At 47.6% G+C, this 21500-nt stretch overlaps 1 protein-coding gene across 5 annotated transcripts in view; it reads left to right on the plus strand.

Annotated features, from left to right (window-relative positions):
* LOC119437396 (protein zer-1 homolog) overlaps positions 1-21500 on the plus strand; it is a 166690-nt gene that overhangs the window by 105656 nt on the left and 39534 nt on the right. For 3 of the 5 annotated variants that reach the window (XM_049660495.1, XM_049660496.1, XM_037704427.2), the window contains exons 17-18: positions 97-194; positions 7215-7341. In XM_049660495.1, coding sequence (XP_049516452.1) covers positions 97-194; positions 7215-7341 — 225 coding nt within the window. Of the gene's footprint in view, positions 1-96; positions 195-7214; positions 7342-10352; positions 10451-21500 lie in introns of all 5 variants that reach the window. The other 2 variants (XR_007465025.1, XR_007465026.1) reach the window with 1 other exon arrangement.

Raw genomic sequence — 21500 nt, forward strand, 5'->3', positions numbered from 1 at the left:
GGCTTTTTGTAGTGCCATCAGCACATATAAATACAACCTGCTTTTGAGTAAGCTATGATGTCTACTAATATGTTCGTTGCCCTTGTTTCTATGCAGTTCTTTCGAGCCGATCCTACGACTACTGCAGTGTGAACACACCCCGGAGGCCCAACACTGGGCTGTCTGGGCCCTGGCCAATCTTACTAAAGTCTACCGTGAGTATTGCACAAAGTGCAGTCCATTTGAAGTGATCACTCCAGCTCTTCTGATTATTAAAATGTAAAATTTTTTTTTTTTGAAGTGCGAATACCATTCTTGGCATTGTCAGAGCAGTTTTCTTGCGTCTAACCATTTTCGAAAAGCACCCAGCACTCAGTATAGCAGTGTAGTACTATGCATGTATCAAACTCCTGTTCACCTCCACATTCGATATACAGTCGCCGACCGATAATTCGGACTTCGCAGGGATCGCGAAACAGTCCGAACTATCGAATGTCCGAAAAAACGAATTCGGCAAGAAAACACTATTTATTTACTAGTTACAGCACCTGAGGCTGAAAAAACTGTTCAATGCTTTGTTGAACAGTATTCCGCTTGCGCAGAACCAAATCTGCTTGAATTTGGCCAAGCGTCACGTCCTCGCTGAAGCACGACGAAAGCACCGCGAGGGCTTGCGCAAGGTCTCCATTCGTTGGCCCCGCAGCACACGTTGCGTTTTCCTCAGAGTCGGAGTCTTCTTCCACGGGCGCGAGCACTTCATTAACGATTTCCTCGTCAGTGAGCTCGGCACAGGACACTGTGGCACTGTCTACATTAGCGAAATTTCCGAAGTTCACTGTGGCCGGAATGGGCACGCCGCTGCTTCGCAGGTCTTCTATCAACTCGTCTCCGCTCACGTCCGGCACAGTAGCCGGCAGTTCAGGTGCAGGGTCCTGCGTTGCAGCGTCCGATTCAACGCCGGCAACAAATCCTGCGTGGCGGAAACAGCGGTGGATTGTGCCTGCTGTCAGTGCCTTCCAGGCATCGGCAACAATGTGAACAGCTGACAACAAATCCACGCTGTAACTTTTGCCACTGTCGATGCACAGCACCATGCGACGTAGCAGGCGTGACCGGTAAAACACCTTTAGGTTCTTGATGATGCCCTGATCCATGGGTTGGAGGACGCTCGTGGTATTTGGTGGCAAAAATTCGATTTGAATTGCCTTCAAATTATTGATCAGGCCGTGGGCACCGCAGTTATCAACAAAAAGCAGCACGTTGCGCTTTTGTGCCTCAAATTTTCTATCGAGCCTGCGCACGTAGCCTTCAAATAACTGCTGCGTAATCCAGGCTTTCGTGTTGGCTTCATACAACACGGGCAAACTTCTAATGCCTTTAAAGCATCTCAGGTTTTTAGACTTTCCGATAACCAAAAGCGGTAGCTTTTCACTTCCGGACATGTTTGCGCCTAAAAGAACAGTAACCCGTTCCTTACTGTGCTTCCCACCATGGCAAGGATCTCCGGAAACAGCAAGCGTCTTCTCTGGCAGAAGCTTATAAAATAGTCCGGTCTTGTCACAGTTAAAGACATCGTCCGGCGAGTATCGGCTGAGCAAGGTCTGCAGCTTGTCAGTGCGGTAATTCGCGACCAACGTGTTGTCCACAGCACCACTTTCGCCGCACATTTTCTTAAAGACGAGGTCGTATCGCTTCTTGAAGTTGCGGAGCCAGCCGTCGCTGAACTTGCAGCCTACGATTCCCATCCGTAGCGCGAGGGTGTCGGCCTTTTGTTTCAGTAGGTCACCAGATATGGGAATGCGCTGCGCAACCATGGTGCCTAACCAGATATTTAGAGCCTCTTCAAGTTTGGGGTATGTGCCTTGACGGAGGTTTTTCTTCTCGGCCGTAGCACATTTCTCGGTCGCTCCAAGAATCTTGGCTTTATTCTTGACGTAGCCCGAGATAGTTTGCTTCGAAATGCCGAATTCCCGGGCTACCTCAACCTGTGACCGGCCGTTCTGTATGAGCTGTACGACAGCAGCTTTCTGCGCCATTGTCATTGTCTTGTACTTGCAGCGCTTCGTCACCGGCGCTAGCTGCGAAGGTGGAGTTGGCGCCATGCTCCGCTTCTTGTAGATGAACGATACTACCTACTGTTGAAGTATACTGCAGGGACAACCTCGTGGTCAAAACGTAGTTATCACGGGCGTTACTACGCAGCACGCTCAACGAACACGGAATGGCGACTGAGGCAACGTTCAACACAACAAAGCACAAAAAAAAAAAAAAAAAACAGCAACGGAACCGGAAAACGATAGTGATGGCGATGCGAATGACCTACTAGCCTCAGAGATTTTGGGCCTGTATGAGAATCTCTGAGGTTCTACTTCACTTCACAGTTTGGTGGCAGTGCTGGCGTCAGTTGGCAACAGCGACAATAACAAAAAGTTTTTCGCGGACCGCGCGGACGGAGTCCTAAATATCGAATGGAGAGCCCTAGTTTGTCCGAAATTTCGGTCGTTGTTATGCATGGCGTCTATCGCGGGAACGGCGGTGCCGCAAAAAAGTACGAATTACCAAGCAGGTCCGAATTTTCGGTGTCCGAATTTTCGGTCGTTGACTGTATTGAACGCTGCACTGCACCGTGAATCTGCAAGTGCGCTTTTCTTAATGGGGACATGGTCACTTTTCGCGCAGTGGGAAATATTTAATGCCGACAAATTCAAAATGGCACTGATTTGGCACATGCTGTTAAACAAGACATTGAATATAAAAGGCAGTACATGCCCTGGAGGAAAAATGAGCAGGGTGCGCGTCTCAGTTTTGCTTATCATTAACTTTTCAATGCAAAAACTACACAAGGAATAAAGGGAAAGCACATGTCACAGCGCTCTTGTTGTGTGGTCTCTCCTTGTGTAGTTTTTGCGCTTATAAGTTAATGATGAACACCTACTAACTCCTCGGTTCAGCCTACTTCTCAGTCAGTTTAGCTTGCTTCGCATATGGATAGCTCATGCTAACTATTGCTATTAGCGGCAAGAGCAGATCGCCACTCTGCTTCAAGAATGCGAAAGGGCTCCCGATCCGATACACGTTTCATAAGGAAGTGTGGATGACACTGGAATCTTTTCACTCAGCTGTTCCGGGCACGGGATGCCCAACTGGATATGTCTGTCAGGGGTGCAACAGCTGTGCCAATTGTGCCATTTTGATACAATTTCGCATTTTTGTGCTGAGCTGCGCCAAAAGCGTGATATATGTTAAAATTACGCTGTGCTAAAACGCCCGACCAGCCGTGAAATTTCTCGGTTATGCTAGTTTTAGCGGGAAACAAAGGCCGCATTGCCCACCTGCACCTTGGACATCGCCATCCAATCCAAACTGATCCTGTAGCGCAGACGAGATCCAAACACATGCCCAGACGAGACATTGGCGTGTTTGGTAGTGTGGGCGCCAAAGAATACTTTTGCTTCTGGTTGCACCGTGGCGTGTTGTATATGCAGTAAAGTCTCGCGGAGACATGGAGTGTGCATAGCTTGCATTAACGAAAGCAGTTTGCCATTGCCGCGTTGAATCAACAAGATCCTCGCCGTATCCGTGCACGCGGTCGCGAGCGGAGTGGGTACGAATATTCCATGGGAAACTCGCTTGTATGGTACAGCAAGCGACCCGGCACTGACAGCATGAGCTCTGTACGCTATGCAATGCAGAAAACTAGCAAGGGTTCGGTTACATGCGGCAACAGGCACCGTTTTACAATGAAACGGTGCCGATTTGCGCTGCACACACGCACGCACACACACAGACCGGAGAAAGAGAGAGAGAGAGACTCTCGTTACAACGGACCCTGATAATCCGACAAAAAAATGCCTGTTTTATTCGAAGTTTGTAATATCAGAAATCGTAATAGTTTTCGAAACTGGAGGCCACCTCTGTAACGCCAAAAGATGGTCAACAGTCGCTGCATGTTTCGACTACCACCGGAACGTCGCGACACATCGTCAGAAAGAAAAAAGAAACGGAACCACTCACATAGACGTACACTATCCACATGTTTGGTGGAAAAAGTTGCATGCAGTGCACTGCTGGGGTGCGATCGAGGTCGCTGTTCGGAATGTGCGTTGAATTTCGCCGGGCGTGGCCTAGGTCAACCGTGCACGGTGGAACTGAACGCGCTCCGAACAACGATCTCCGATCGCACCCCTACCCTCACCTACACTCCTAATGTGAATTGCCATAAATGCTGTACTTTACCGTGTAAAAGACGCATTTTTTTCCCTGAATTTTTCGTCGGTGCATCTCATAGAACGACTCATGTACGCTTTTTTTTTTCCGGTAAAACTGCCATCAAAATCGGATTCAAGGTTATGGCCACACGAAGCACGCTGGTTGACTTAATTGCTACGGGTTCTGTGCGTGATATCGATGTGCCGGGTTCTTCTCGTGATCGAGTTCCCGAGCGCCGTGCGAGGACGGAGCAGTAACGCGAGCAGCAGCAGGCCGACCACGAGTCCGCCGACCCCAAATTCGTTGCATCTGCAGATCGCTGTCAAGATAACGGCGTGCGCCGCTGCGCAAACTACGCAGTTGCTACCTGAGTACAAGCCGCTCCCTCCCGCGCTACCTTCCCACTTTCCTCCCTTATGGGCGATTCGGCTCACCGTCGAACGCTTTCACTCACACATACGGCATGCGGGGACGATGTCATCGTCCTTGGACTTTATACAGAACATCGCGGCAACCACGACGGCAGAAATGCGCCTGGGGTGAAAATATGTGGCACTCATATGCTTGCGCGTGACCCGCGTTCACGGAGTGAAACGTCACTGTAATTTTTTTAAATCGCTTACCAAACGAACAGGTGCGTCTTATACACCGGTGCGACTTATATATGTTTTTTTCTGGAAGAACTGCAGTTTTGAGGGGGGTGCGTCTTATACAAAGGTGCGAGTTATAGACCGGAAAATACGGTACTCGCGTAATGAACGCACTTTTTTTCCCCCTAGAAATCCAATGCAAAGGTGGAGGCGCATTTGTTATGTGGGGTAAATTTTATGGTGTTTTATGAGTAAGCGTTCTGTGTGAAACTGCTCCAAATTTGGGATCTAGTGCTCCGAAACAGAGTTTTTTTTTCCCCCCTAACCTGCTCAAAATTTGGATTTTCCTGCTCCAAAAGCAAGATTTTCCTGCTCCAAAAATTGCTCCAAATCTTATTTTGACTGTTGCACCACTGGTCTGTGCTGCTAGGTACGTCTTCTTGCTGGCAAGATTTTTCCCCGAACAGCACTTTAGGGTTTCACGAGCAGCCAAAATGAATCCGGCCCCAACCTCCACTCGGATGCATTTTTACATTATACAGTCGAACCTGTTTATAATGAACTCCATAGTTTTGCAAGAAGTGGTTGTATAAAAATTAACCGCACTGAAGGTACATCAATGGTTACAATTCGGCAGCACTTTGGTCCGAAAAACAGATTTTCAGAGTCATTTCTGTCTGCGGTGCATTCCCGCACCTAGCTACAAACGTCTGTTAGAAACGTCCATCTAAAGAATGAAATGCGGCATTGTGTAGCTCTTTCAAAACTGGCACCAGTTCCAATCGCCTGTCATTTCCAAACTGCAAGCACAGCCACAATTTTTATTCGGGAACTTGGGATATATTTTACTACCAGCGGGACATGACTGTATTCTGCACACGACAGTGAAGCGTTCAAGTTGGCCGGAAGCGTAAACTTCGGAAACTGCTGCGGCATGCCGCCATTGCGTGAAGGTCTCGGACATCATGGTCTCGGCATTGTGACTGTGCATCAGCCGCACAAGAGCCGTAAAATTACGTTATCCATGTCCTTCGGGCAAAAAAAAAAAGATGCGATGTGCAGAAGGTAAGATGTCACCGCAAACCATTATCAGCAATCGGCAACGTGTAAACGAAGCACCGCCGAACTGTGAGCTCCTGATAACGGCATAGTAACCGCCGACCATTTGCTACATCGCGTGGCAGCAGTGCGTGGTGCAGCGTTCTCGCCAACTCGACAGGAACGCTTGAGTGGCCGTTCCCATGGTGGAAAGGCATTAATTGTCATTCCAAATCATTGAAATGGACGTAATGCACATGGTGCCGCACGTGCCACGGAGAATTGCGCAAAAACAAGAGTGACGGCATCATGCCATTCGGTATCGCAACGGCGTACACGCCAGTGCATGCCCCGCACCATGCTGCTTATGTTGTACGCGGCACACCTCCACCCTGGAGGCGTGCCTTGCAAACGTGACCACCCTGTGAGCTTCTTCGCAGCTTCCCAAATCCGCGCGAGGTGGTAGACCGCTCATTTCAAAGGCCACATCAATGTTGCAGTTAAGACTGGAGTGAGGCGTGTGCTGCGGTGTGCCAAGTTTGTACGCGCTTCCGTGCTTTGGCACTTCACGTGTGCCCTCTTTTTACCATGACTGGGTTAAAAGAGTTCGTTGTAGCAGTACGGCAATTTAAAAAAAATCGTTTGTTATATGTGGAAGCAGTTTCCATAGGGATTGTTGGAAAATCGTAATTGCACTGAAATGTGGTCGTTATAACCAATAGATCGTTATAGCTGGGTTCGACTGTAGTTTGAATTTAACAAAACTACTGCACGCTACATCCGCAAAGACCATTGTGGCAGTGGCTCGCAAGACTCTCCACTGTGTGATTCGCAGGCTCAATGTCCTTGCTGAACATAATTCATTCGTGCTCCCAGGGTTACACTTCAATAGGAATGGACTCGGATGTTCTGTAAGCCAAAAGCCACTTTCTAATTTAACGGTGTCTGTGTAGTGCTGGCAGTCACCGATGAAATGCCTGGAGGGAAAAACGCAAGACTGAAGGGACTGCAAGGTGTTGGAAAGCTGAACGGCACACAAGAAGAGATGGGTGGACTTAGGGCAAACGAGAAGCGAGAATGACTCATTCCAACAGGACGTTGGTTCCGAAACTGAAACTCAACACAGCAGTCTGCCTGATTGGCTTGTTACTGACGTATGGTGATTGAGCGTTTAAATGCCGAGTTGTAACGAACATGAGGCTGAGCACTTTCATGTGTGATATGCAGTACAAATGCGCTGATGTGTTTGCTAAGGCATTGCATGAGTCTGTAGAAATTTTATTTTACAAAAACTGCACTGCCCTGAGCAATGTAAATGCACTAAACTGAACAGTTAAGCAAAACATTGCACTTTGCGCGAATTTTTTTAAGTGTAGCTTTATGTCATTTGCTTTGCAGCTGGCAAGTACTGCCCTCTGGTGCGAGAAGAGGGTGGCCTCGAGATGCTTGAACAACTGATGCGGAGCCCTAGGCCATACCCACGTATCCACGAACTCGCCAAGCTCATCATTGATCAGTGTGTCAAGTGAGTGTCATATCCCTTTTTATAAAGCTCATTAGAACAAGGTTACCATGGAGTTGCAATTTTAGTGAAGTTACTACATTCATATAGGAGTCTATTTGGAGACGTGGTCAGCCCTGCATTTCTGGTGTATCAGGCTCCCAGTGTGAGCATGCAAGCTCCTAGGAAATTTATTGACTGAATTTGTTACAAATGTGTAGTACATGTCATTGAAACATCTATAATAAAGGCACAGGGCTGGTAATTTTGTAGCTCTGAAGGCATGTAAAAGGCCATAAACCAGTCCTTGAGCTTGCGAGTAAACACATTCCATTGGTAGAGCATGGAGCTGTGAATGTCTTGGCCAAGTTCTGTAGTGTATGTGGTATGTGTAGCTTACACATGGCACACCAAGGCGGCTCTCCCTCAATTTGGAGAGACAGCTCCTCCTCGCCATTTTTGGAACTGCCAGCTGGCTACCAACTGACAGTCGGGCAGTGGCCTCCTTTGAGGAGGCTTGTATAACATGCTGTTTACAGGGAAGCAACCGGATGCGACAGCTGTATCTTCTCTGTACTCGGGGAAGAGCATGTTTTTGTGCAGTCATTTTCCTTGAGGATTACTCTCCCTCCAGTGCCTGCCTGGCCTCTGCAGGCCCTCATAGCGATGTGAGGGCATTTTGAGAGCCCCGAGTTCTGGCAGTATTGTGTGTTTTTATCACATGGTCACATGGTGGGTCAGCATGTCCAGCTATAATATTTGCGTACATCAGTTGCTGCAGAGCTTCTGGGCATCCCTTGGATGTTCCTTCATCTCGTGGCTTCCCACCAAAAGCACAACAGACTACACATGCACACGCATGCATCTGTACACACACTCACCCACTCACTCACTCGTACAAGATTCAACCTGTGCGATTCAACCATGTTCTTCACTTTTCGTCCCTTCAGCATGGCAGGCATAGATGGGCGAGTTACCTTTGTAGTCTGCCAGGTAACCAGAATTATTTAACATTTCTACTGCGGTTATTAAGGGGGGAGATGGGTTATCGAAATGACTTCGCTATTTCTTGAGGTAACTTTGTTATTTCTTGATCGAATCTGATTAAACTGCATATGCTCATTCAGTTTTTTATGTGTTGATTTTAAATATCCAAATATATTTTGCATATTCATTATAGTTGCCGACATAATAATTTCCTTCTATTTGCTAAAGCAATTAAAATTGACCTGCTAAAGCACTGCAAACAGGTTAATTGAACAATAATTCGTCATATTACAGCCCATTGAAGTTGTGTGTTCACGGTATCAATAATAAGAGCAAATGTAGATGGAAATTAAAACTTTTCGAGTTTTAAAATTAAAAATCTGCTCACAGCGTTGCCTTTTCAACACATTTAGCTTCATGCTGCAAAAGCTGTCGTAGGACCAAAGATATTGATGCAGCAAACAAGCAAAGTGACCAAAAACCGTGTTTTGAGAAAAATGACAAAAAAGAAAGGAACTTTACTCAGTGCTAAACAGTAAAAGCTATTTGCATGTTTACATTCCGAATTAACTGGTGAGCCCCGTAGTAACCTGCTTGCAGCACTTCCAAGCTTTGTGCATTTAGCTTCATATAAAAAAAAGAAAGAAGTCGTTTGTTGATTACCGGTGCACTGCACTTCACGCGCAGCAAGATTGTTCACGAGGGTTGGGTTGCACGTTTGGTCGACGCGGCATCAGTGCAGATTGCGCACGAGATGAATATCTTTAATTGCAACAAATGTCATTGCGGTTTACCATTTACCGGTGCTCCGCGTGTCGTGCACAGCTAGATAGTTCACGAGGAACGGCATGCACATTTGGCCGCTGCTCCCGCGTGGCGAACTCCGCGCCAACGTGGAATCGCCGCAGATTGCGCATGAGATGACTATCTCTAAGGCTGTCCCATTTATTTACCTTTGCCCACTGCGGCACTGCAACCTGCGCTTTACACAAGACAGCAGAGCATTTATAAAATTGAGGTTTACGATGAAGCGTGTCCCCATTGCACCCGAGCCAGCCGCGGTGGCATCAGCGTGAGCAAGAAAATGCAATTTTCGCTTGGTGGCCGGTGTTGAAGCAAAATCTTGCAGTTTTTCTTGAGTCTTCTTCAGCTGCTCCAAATGCCGCATGAACACAGGCCGCAGCCAGAACCGCTTTCATCTGCTAAGCCTATTTCGCAGTCGCCGGGGGAGCCTTCGGCGGCGCTCGGCACGGGTAGCCGTCGTGCCAAGGGTATCTTCCAAAGCTACTGCGCACTGTCGAAAGATTACCATCCCTCATTTCTTCTTCTGTTCGCCGATTTTTTGGCTTGTAGCAAACCGAATTTGTCACTGTTTTGTGCTGAGTTTTGCACGCCTGAGCGGCTCGAGCAGACAACGGCGAAAATCCGCCAATGGCAAGCCGTGCTTACGGTCGTGTGTCTCAGTTGACGAATGGAATTGCGCATCGGGACAACACTTTCGCGGGTTTTATCTTCATAGCCATTCAGCGCACAGAGTAGTGGTAGCGCGAAAACTAAACGAGAAGAGTGGCTTTTCAAACAAGGCCAAGATGGCTGTGATCGGAAACTTATAACGGCAACTGTGCATCACGAAAAAGGCCCTTTTTTGTGCGTTCATCAGTAAAAATGCAGCTCGCCGACGTGATGAAAAACATCATTACGACCAAAATATTGGTCCAAGATGCGTGCAAATTTCTGAGATAATGCATCAAGCACTGTAGAATCCAAAAATGTTTTTAAAAAAAGTGATTTCCCACGATTTTTCTATCTCTAAGATAGATGTTTCAATGGCAGCGTAGCAGCGGGTTGCCACAGAAGGCTAAAATAATTTACACAATTTTAAAAGTGCCATTCTTTGTTGAGATATACTTGTCCACAAAAATCAGCCTTTTCCCCTTCTAATTCCAAACGGGGTGCACTAAGAGCGGTGTTAGCACTTACTGCTGTCTTGACGCAACGCAACTCACTGTGATGGCCTGCTGAGGCATGCAATGCATCATCATGCACAGGTACGACGACGTTCAGTTGCGGCAGATGAGCTTTGAGATAAGAAGGGCGCACTTGGGCATAAAGAGGGGCACCCGGTGGCGTTAAGGAACCAAACAAGGTGAGAAGCATCATATGGGCAGCACTTGTAGCACTCTGTGCATCCGGTTTCAAAATGCGAGCAGACCGTGTTTTGATTTTGCCACTGAATATTTTAACAATGGATGGAGCTGTTAAAACCCTGGTGATTGCTTTTGCCTCCTGCAGCACCCCCCTGCAGTGCTGCCATTGCAACCTGGGCCTTAGAGCCAGTAATTAAACATCAATTTTAACAATTTAGGCTATTAGCAAATGGACTTTGACAGGTACTTGTCCATCTGGCGTCCGTCGGGCTGTAGGGTTGAATAGTACGGAAAGCGTCCTCATATCAGTTAAATCTTACAACAGTAGAACCTTGCTGATACATTTTTCATGGGATCGTTAAAAAAAAAACGTAAGAGCCAGGAAACGCAAGAGCCGAGAAACAGAAAAAATTGAGAAATAAAGTAGTCGTGAACTGCCTACAATTTTATTTTAATTCTTACGTTTTAAAAAAACTCGTAGTTTCGCCCGAGTGCCGAAGCATCGATTGCGATAGCAAATTAGCAGACAGCTATACAGAGTAAGGATAGTAGCTTTATCGTCCGTATAAACTTGTAAACATTCGTTTATGAACTATATTAACAAGCATGGTGTTAGCACGCAGAGGCAAACATGAAAACATCACACTCGATGAACGCAGACACTCGCTATCAAAACGCTGGCGTTAGGAAGCGCCGCAGCAGCAGCGAGCGATGTGACCTTGTACTGTCTATTGCTTCAACGCAAACTAAGCAGCAAGAACACACAGCACGCACAAAGCTATGAATCGCCAACGTACCTACACTGCCTAGACTCTGCTCTCAACGCAGACCGCTTTAAAGATACAGCACCCGCACAGCCGTCGCAAAAGTAAACCCTCCCTTCCCCCCCCCCCCCCCCCCCCCCGTGCCTCGCGTGCGGCAGAAGAAGCGCGCTTCCGCCCCGCATTGCTCCCCTCGCAACGTGTAAGATTGAGTCGCAGTTGTCGGATCACCCTCACACGCCTCCACTCGCACATACAGCATACGGCACGCGGCGACGGCGTTATTGCCCTTGGATTTTCCACGGAACAGCTATGCGCCAAAACCAATTTTGCCTTTGCTTTGAGTTGTCGACAAATTCGACTTCGCCCTGCCATCTGCTAGCCGCCTGGTTAGCTCAGATGGTAGAGCGGCTGCCCCGGAAAGGCGGTGGTCCCGGGTTCGAGTCCCAGACCAGGACGAATTTTTCTTCAACTGCGAGGCTTTCTTTCGAGGAACCCGGTTGGGTTTCCATTGTAGCAAATTGCTACATTTGGGTGGATGTCTCAGTTTCCCTTTAATATCTCCCTGATGATTTCGGCGGTGAAAAACAACAGGAAGAAATCGACGGCTCTTATGAACCGCCGCGCAGCACTCCGAAGCGCGACTCCAAGGTCCACTCCCGGCTGCCTTCTTGGACAAAACTCTACTCTCTGCGCGGCTGCCGGCAAATGGTCCTGTCCGAACGACGTTGACACCCTGCAGATAAGAACTGTGACCTTTAGAACACGCCGGAAATCCTTCCGTCGATGCGCGGCAGCGATAACACAGTCCGAGAAGAAAGCGAAACTCACCGGCGGATGCCTGTCAATGTTCCGGGGCGGTTTGCCGCACTTTCATCGTCCGTATTGAAATCCAACAAATCAAAGTCATCTTCAGAGTGTGATGCTGCTATCATCCGAAAATTCCAGCCCAGATGCGTCAGAATCCGTCGAAACTCACCGTTTCCGTGGAGCGGACGCGTGCGACGTAGATGCCATCTTGGAAACGAGTGCTCGTCGCCCCGACTATGCAGGCGCTTTAAAAATTCCCACGCATTGGAAAAGAGAAACACAAAACCGAAACCGATAAAATAGTCTCTTTTAACCAGCTCGATGGCGCTAGCTGTTCGAAGCGCTCGGAGAGGCGCGAAAATTCAACTTGTACCATCGACAACATACTGTCGACGGGAATAGGCGCGGTCACGAAAGTGCTAAGCCGACCCCCCCAAAAGTATTGAACCAGAAAAAAAAACTTACCTCAAATGTAGGTCGAACAAAAAGCGAGGACAGCATTCACGAAATGAAACAGCATTTGTTAAATATGAATATGCCGAGCTCATTCTACGTCACTATCGCTGCTAGCCGCGTTGCTATCTTCCTTATCGCTGTCATCTTCAAACAGTGCACTATATTCAGTACCATCAAGCGCATTAGAGATGCTGCACTTTTTAAAGGAGGCACGATCAATGTTCCTGGGTAAATGCCATCCACGTTGCGGCGCATCTCCCATGGCCCCCTCCGACGGACGTTTTTCTTATCGATGCCGAAGTCCCGTTTGACGATGCCTCTCCGACTAGCACATCTACCGTATTTACTCGATTGTAACGCGCCCTTCATTGTAACGCGCACCCGCTTTCTGTGACAACAAAAAAGTCCTTTACAGTACCGCGCACCTCATGCTTTCAAACAGAAATACAACTTTCTGTCATTTGGAAACACAGATTTCCTCCCGACGCACTGAAGTTGCGATGAATAAAAAAAAAGTCGCAGTTTTACCCGAAAGGCGAAGCATAGAATGCGATATCAAATTAGTAGACCGTTATACGAAGTAAGGATAGCAGTTTTATCGACCGTGTAAACTTGCAAACATTCGCTTACTAAATAAATTAACAAGCACGGTGTCACGCGCGCACAAGCAAGCTGAAGTCCCTAGATTTCCTGCTCTTTTTAAAGTAGCGACATCTACTCGTTGGCCATCATTATCTTCCTAGATAGCTTGTGACCATCAACGGCCGCTGCTATCTACACTGCTCGCAGCAGCGTGCAAGTGAATGCGGGTGAACAGCGTTAGGAAGAACATGGCTGCTGGAATGAGCACCGCCCAATGAGTTTCGACCGCGGTGCTTTAAAGCTTGTCGCTACTTAAAGAAAGCAAAAAAATATCTAGGGACTTCAAAGCAAACACGAACACATCTCACTCGCTGACCGCGGAAACGAACTGTCAAAACGCTGGAGGGACGAAGCGCGGCGAGCGAACTGACCTTCGTGCTAGCATGCCTCTCGCTTCAACGCAATGCTATCTAGGAAGTTAATGATGGCCAACGGAGTAGATGGCGCTACTTAAAAAAGAGCAGGAAATCTAGGGACTTCAGTTTGTTTGTGCGCGCATGACACCGTGCTTGTTAATTTATTTAGTAAGAGAATGTTTGCAAGTTTACACGGCAACTGATAAGCGGTGAAAACATGGCGTGCGGCTGACTTTCCCCGTTGCAGATGGCTTTCAAGATAGAGCGAAGGCGATCGTATCGCCGAAGTGGATCGTCGCAGATTACATCCTGCTTAGGTCCACTGAAACTGTTCCGCATTGCTTTGCTGGCGAAAATCCTCTCCTTCTGTTTGCGCCAGTCCCAAACGCAAGTTTCGGATTCGTCGAATGCCCGTGATGCGGCCCGATTTCCGTCCGTCTCCGCACACACGATCACGATCCTTCTAAATGCGGCATCATGATGAACTCAGTACTTCATGCTGATAGAGCAGACGCAGAGAACATGAAGACAGACGGTAGACGTCTAAGCACGTGTACTGCAGCACACGGAGGAAGCTACGGAAGCTAGGCTAGAGAGTAGCTAGGCTCGACGCGCTTGCGAGGCGGCCATTTTGAAATGCTGACGGCTATGTGGTAACGCAGATTTAGTGTCGTGGCAAAAGTGCGCGTTAGATTGGAGTTAGCGGCACCATAGTGGCATCGTCTGTTTGGTGCCATTACGATAACGCCATGCCGTGCGCCGATGCTACACCATACCGATACTACCGATACAACGTCAAAATGTCGACGTCCCTCGTGTCCTTCAGTTTGCTACTGGTGCGGCTAGTAGCGGCTGCGATACTGACTTTTCTAGATGCCGCTAACTATGCACCATAGTTATCAGTTTCAGTTAAAAATTGGTGCATTTTTTAAAATCCGTGAATCTAAGCTGACCCTAGAGTTTCGTATATGATTATTTGAAAAAAAAAAGTCGGCCTAGATTCGAATAAATATGGTATAAGAAATACTGTCGACTCCCATTAATTCGTCCTCGGCTATTCGACTTCTCACCTAATTTGAACCCGCTGGAAAATCCTGGTGAGAAATCGTAAATTGCTTTGGAAGGACAACTCATTTAGTTTGAACTCGAAAGCATGTGGCCTCTGTTAATTCGACCGCCACCGGCAACCCCATGATGCACATAGCGATTACTAAAAGCTTTAAAACAAGAAATTCAGCAGATGGTGCTACTGCTTCCCTAGGCGACGACGGTGATGGCAGCAACGTGCCCTAGAGTGATCATGATGACTTGCGCTGGGCCCGGGGCGAAGTCTCTTTTCAGGATTTTTCAGTGCTGACGACAATGTTGCGGTCTGTGGACCACTGACTGACTATGACATGTATAGTTATTGTAATACTCTAATAAAGTAGTGTATGAAGACAGTCTACTTAAAGCAATACAAAAAGATTTGAATTCGTTTCATTGTGCTGCCATTTGTTAATTCAACCTTTCGAATAATTCATCCTAATCTTGTTGTCCTACAAAGGTTGAATTAATGGGAGTTGACGGTATAAGAAATTCAAAGCTGACATTATATGTACAGGTTTTCTTGTGATGTATTGTCTGATTACGCATAACGAAGGTGCATTCACTGGCATTGCTTTGGCTGTGAGCATTCTCTGCTGTATAAGCCAGTTTGTCGGAGCTTGCATCCGGTGTGCATACAGTAGAATCTCAGTGATGCGAATCTCTTGGGACAGCACCAAAAATTCATATCACCCTAAAACGTTTTAAAAAAATCTGGCAATGGTCAAAATTTTCTACTCTCAAAATTTTTTTTCGTAATCCTAAGGGCTTTCCTTTATTTCGTGGCGGAATATTACAACAAAATACACAGCAGAATTTTAGAAGATTGTACTTTTTTAGTGTGTGGTCTTCGAAATCGGAAAGATAATCTGGCTTCTAGAGGTGCTATCGCACTACTGATCACGCGGCCTTCCCTTGACACAGCACCGCTGTCTTGTATCGTTGAAACATGAGAAGCACAGAGTTTGTATAACCAAGTCTCGAGAAAAAGCTTCCCATAGCGCTCATGCATTGAAATCGGTAACCGCAAAGGCGCCGCCATGTTGCTACTCTGTGCAGGCGCGCAGGTGTAGATAACAAGATGTGATTCAGACAAGATGCGCAATCAACGCAATCCCGAGTCTCTCTCTGTATGGTTGCACCATCTAGTTCAGGCGCCTGCAAACACATCCTTTCATGCATCGTAAATTTTATATCAAAATTTTATAAATAGCCATTGGATATCTGTCAAAAATATACAGACTGAATATATATATATATATATATATATATATATATATATATATATATATAAATGAACTTTACACATTGTCCATACATACGAGCTACATGTAAATGCCTGTTTTTGCATCATATTTTGATTATTTTTACCGTTATGAAAATGAGAGGTAAAAACATGCCGGTGTTCTTGTGGTTGCCGCTTTTTTCGCTTTGATTTTCCTCTAGCGTCAGTATAGTAACCCCATGCATGCGAGATCGGAGCTTCAGATAGCCGCAGCATCAAATTTCTGCATGCAGAGAATAAAGTAAAAAAGAAAAGAGAAAGCGAGCGCAAAAAAGGAAAATTAACATCACGATTTGTTTCTGTAGTCACGTGGCAGGCAGGGAGCGCATCTATTCGCTGATGAAGCGTTGAATCACTGGTGTGCTAGTTTCGCACATATTTTTTGGCAGCAGCGAGCTGCGTATTTTGCCTGTTCCGATGCCGACATTTTGGTAGACAATTTTAACAGCGTTACTGTATACCACGAGTGTTACCGTATGCCGGCTGCCAAGACGGCACATGTATGGAGTTTAGCGGGCTCTGGTACAAGTTTACTGGAACACTCCTATACAGCTTGTATAATGACTGGGCAGCTCCGAGGCTGCCCGCTTCGATCATAATCTTGCGAGGGCGGAGTCAAGGCGAAGTGACATAGGTTGCCCTGGCAGCAGGAATGCGACTGGCGCATCGGCGTTGTTGCTCTGCCGGCCTGACAGCGGCTAGTGCCTGGCGCTACTGTTGCGCTGACACCTCCTCACCGGCTCTGCTGGGGATAGTGCAGTGGCTTGGTTGTTTGTATCATCTGCCACCATACGAAAAGCTGTTCAGAACATCCGAAATTTGTCATGTTGTAAGCTAATGGACATGTGCCAGGACTTTTGTATCATCCTGAAATTCGTATCAGGCGTGAGCTTGTAACGTTTATGCCGTGTATTTTTACTGCAGTGAATTTTTTATGTTAGAGCAATATAAATCACGATGATATTGTCACCATTGAGTGTCCATGTAGGCAGCCTGTAGATAAGGAGTAATTTGCATACTTATGCGCATAAATAACGAAGCTATATTAATTTCCTGACTATAGATCGTTCTTTACATTATCTAGGAGAGTGAGGAATTTTTTTTTTAATGAGCTCCTGTTAGAGCTATGCGAATATTTAACATTCGAAGGCTCTCTGAAAACAAAACTGACTCAGAAAAGGAGTGCCTATCACGTCGACGTCACTGGCCCCCACCTTTCATCATGCTGCTGTCGTTACCAATGGCATGGCCCTGCAAGCCGTTGCGTTGCAGGCTGTCCGCTTTCGTGGTTTTATTCACTTAATTTTTTTCTTCTTTATACGGTAAGCAGTTTAGAATTTTAATGCCAGTATAGCAGGGAGCACGTGCTGCCACAAACTTGCTATGCTGCACAATGGATGCAAGAGGGAATGATGGTGTAGATTTTGTGCAACCACCCGCGTCAAGACGACAATTGCACTGTTGCTACAAGAAAAACGCAATCTGCAAGGCATCTTCTCATGGGTCCTTGCAAATGATGACAGTGCCAGCAAGACAAAAAGCAGGACTGCAATACTGTTGTCGTAGTCATATCAGTTTCACTTTCGAATGCGAAATATTCTTTCGCTTACCTCTTACAGGAGCTTGTTCATTGAAAATCTTTCCACTCAGCTAGATAATTTTGAGGACAGGCTACAGACTGCTCATTTGCTTTAGCCATCTTAGATCAATAGTTATGTTAATTAATGTACCGTAAAATACCGATCAAGCACCCCCCCTCGACGTGAGGATAATGCAGGGAATGGTGGGAAGGGGGCTCTTGTTTGGAACTGCCACAAAATTCAAGGTAGCGGCCAAGAATGTTACCCCCCCCCCCCCCCCCCCCAGACAGCAAGAAAAGTTTGGAAAATGTTTTGTTAGATGGGGATGGACAGAAAGAAAAGGAAGACACACACAAAGTGCACTGGAACTAAAAACTTTATTGCAGGGCATTCATTCTAATCGCTTTCGAAGCCGTCAAATGAGTCTTCCGAGTCTGATCTGAAAATGAGGCCCAGGCACTCTGTCTGCAAGCCTTCACGAAGTTCTGGTGCCACGGCGCCGATGTCACAAAGGCGGTCATGCAGCTGACCATCCTCGGAACCATCGAGCGTGTTGGCAATGCCGCATCCTTTTAAAGGAGCACGCGACTGTCTCTTCCGTGACAGCGGCCCATGCCTCTGTCACAAAGTCGAGGGCATCCTGTCGCGATGGCTTTCTTAAATTGCCTTTCGGGGTTCTGTCCTCTTTTCTTATGAACATTTCCCACGCACGCCGAAGGTTGGCCTTAAATGGCCTATTCCAGAACACGTCAGCTGGCTGCAATAGGCTTGTGCAGCCTGCAGGCACGTCTGTGTCCCGCTGCTCTAAGGCGTCCTTTGTTGCCTGCTTCTTGTGGATGGGTGCCTGATCGAGCACAAGTAGTTGCTGCACGTCATCGCTGTTCGGCCCCCACACCCTGGTCAGCCACTCCTGCAGCTTGTCTGACGTCGTCCATCCATTTTTTGATGTGGTGACGCGGACATTGGCTACAAAAATAAAAAATAAGTTAGCGGAAATCACTGTGACCGAGCATCTCCATTATCCTTTCTTTCTGCTTTGAAAGCAAGCAATAAAATTAGCAGTGGCTTAGCTCGGCTATGCCAGGATATACGTAGCGTAAGCTAAGTCGGCCACATCGTTCAGAACCGGTAGACCTGCTGGCATGGCCGGGTAACGATACCCATTGGTAACGCTAAAGAGTGGAATCTTCTGCTTAACGAGAAAGTTCTTGCACGTTGCACAAACCCGCGCCACGGTTTCAGCCCACTGAGGCACCGCCGCTAAACTCAACGTTTCACGCATGGCACTACTCAGCGGCGTCAAGTCTTTCATGGGCCATAGTCTTTTGCACACGTCGCACACATATCCAAACGGATTGTTTACGAAGTCCGTCTGGAAGGTCCGAGTTGCACTGGCGCTTTCGCTGAGTTTCACAGTATATTCAGTCGATCGGCGAGCCTTGACGTCATCGACGGCGTTTTGTTGTTGCTGCAGGGGTGGTCGGGCACGTCGCTCAGCGTCCTGGCGACGCCGCTTTGCTAGACGTTCGTCCCTTTACTCCAGTGTCTCCGCAGCACGTTTAGCCTTCTTCTGTTCATTCCTCCTACGCTCAACCGCTAATTGCCAGGCAACTACTTCAAGCTTCTCCGTTCTTCTGCGCTGTTCAGCAGCATTTGCGCTCTCCTTCTCCATGGCTATACCACACTGGCAAACGCCAGTCAGAAGCGCAGCGGTTCCAGCGCAGTGTCAGACGGCAAGGGGCTTTAGACTGCACAGCGAGCGAGCGCCGGCGCCAGTGCGTCTACCACGGCTACGACGTCACTCCTCTGGAATGCGCAGACTGGCGGCGGTGAGTCGCGCGCACACCGTGGTGAGTGTGGGCTACGACGTCGATGTGGGCTACGACTGCGTGGTGGAGGCTACGACATCACTCCTCTGGAATGCGCACACCGTGGCGGTGAGTCGCGCGCGCGGCAGCGGCGCACTCTGCCGCCGCCGCGCGCGAGAGGTGCCGGCTCCGGTGGCTCCGGTGCGCAAGCCGTGTGACATCACTGATCCTTGCGCATGCGCAGCACGGCTCTTGATGTGCCGCGCGAAACGGGCTTGGCTAGGCCAGTGTAGTTAACGCTACAAAAAGAACCTGGTGCACAAAGGTCCTCACACACCTGGTATGCGAAGACTCATGAACGCCTTGGGTGGAATTCTTCTGCTCGGTTCCTTTTGTATTACAAAAGCTGGGAGCTTGTGATCACTTGTGCATGCTGCCAATGCAACCGTGAAGCCCCTCCGGGCGCAACCAGTGTTCGCTATTTGCACAGTGCTCTCGCCGACCACGTTGTTTGTCCTGTTTGCCGGAGAGTCCATTCTGACCATCGTCCGGTCATTTCATTTGAAGTGTTGAACAAGGTGTACTCGTGGCGTGTCCGGAGAGCATTCACGGCAGAGTGAAAAACCTTTGCTGCCTCCGAGAAATCTTCGGGTATCTTCTGGCTTTCGTTGGGGGCATGGCACATTGTAACGCCGAACCGCTGTTTCCATCTCTTGATGTATTGGCTGGATGCAACAAAATTTCCGAGCTGCAAGCTGTGCGCTATTTTAACAGTTTCTTCAGAGAGAAGTCTGTTACTTACAGCATGCCCTGCGCTTCTTTCCCATTCGAGAAATTCAAAAAGAGCGTCATCCATTTCTTCGCTGAACACCGGCACTCCATTGCTCAACTTCCGCCGAAGCTTGGCCTTGCCAAAGTTCTGCTACAGCAAAGTCTCATACTTCTCCCACTCACAGATTCTCTTTCTATCTACACTGAAGTGGTGAGCTGTCGCGTGCACATTCTTTGCATTGTGGCGATGCCATTCCACGACTTCGATTTTCTTTTTCACTGTGTATGAATGCATGTCGCGAAGTCACAGCCACGTTTGGCACTGTAAAACAACAATGATAAAATGGCGAGCGTTGCCAGCGTCAATGTTGCCAGCGTCGGTATGGGAGGCCCGTTCTTGGATTGGATTTTGGATTAGACAAGAACGTAGCCAGAAGCACGGTTTCTGGCATGGTTTTGGTTTCGATAGTTTCGAGACAAGTTGCCATAAAATTGGAGGCTGGGGGCTTGTTTGGTAGTGCACGATAACTCGAAATCCTCAGATTATGGGAGGGGGGCGCTTGCACGGGTGGGGGCATTTGATCGGTATTTTACGGTAACTTTGTTAATTATGCACATACCTGTGCAAATTACTCCTTATCTAGAGGCTGCTATTCTGTAGTCATCGACAACTTAAAAATTACAAACTCCACCCACAAAAACGCAGTGTACTTATCTTTCACCTCTGAGTCCACTCACAACTATACACAAATTATATACAACCTATAAGGTTAGCTATTTCCTTGACGTTAAGTGGTATTGTGTGATTGGTTTCAGGATGAAACATAAATGTCTGGGACAAATTTTATGGGTGAGCCAAAGATGATAATTTAGCTTGAAATAGTGAGCTTTTATTTTCCAATTAGCCCAGCATTTACATCAGCAGAGCAAAGTCATTAAGCTGCGAGCAGACTCCAGCTGGCTTGGCTGTCTTTTAGAGGTGAAGGGCAGGTGCACTGCATTTTTGTGGGTGGAGCTTGTTTGTAATTCTTAGATTGTCATCGACTGTATACACTGTAATGGTGGCAATAACGTCACCATGATTTATATTGCGCTAACTTCAAAAACTTGGTGCAGCTAAAAAAATAAAATAGCAGGTATATGCAGTAGTTAACGCGCAAACGATAAGCAAGCTCACGACCAAGACGGAGAACGCAGTACGTCTCATCCGAAGGGTGGCTAACTGCCATCATGGCCTTAAAGAAGACAATCCGTTACGGTTGATTAACGCCTTTGTGCTTTGCCACTTTGCCTATGTGGCGGCTATGCACCGATGGCAAAGAGCAGAGAGGAACAAGCTAAACACGTTGCTCAGGAAGATCACAAAGCGAGCCCTGGGCATACCGATCTTCACCAACACTAATCGTCTCCTCCAGCTAGGCGTCCACAACACTCGTAGAGGAGATTGCAGAGGCTCAGGAAAGAGCGCAACTTGCCAGACTCTCCACGACCGCC

This window comes from Dermacentor silvarum, chromosome 1 (assembly GCF_013339745.2).
Source record: "Dermacentor silvarum isolate Dsil-2018 chromosome 1, BIME_Dsil_1.4, whole genome shotgun sequence".
Classification (NCBI taxonomy): domain Eukaryota; kingdom Metazoa; phylum Arthropoda; class Arachnida; order Ixodida; family Ixodidae; genus Dermacentor; species Dermacentor silvarum.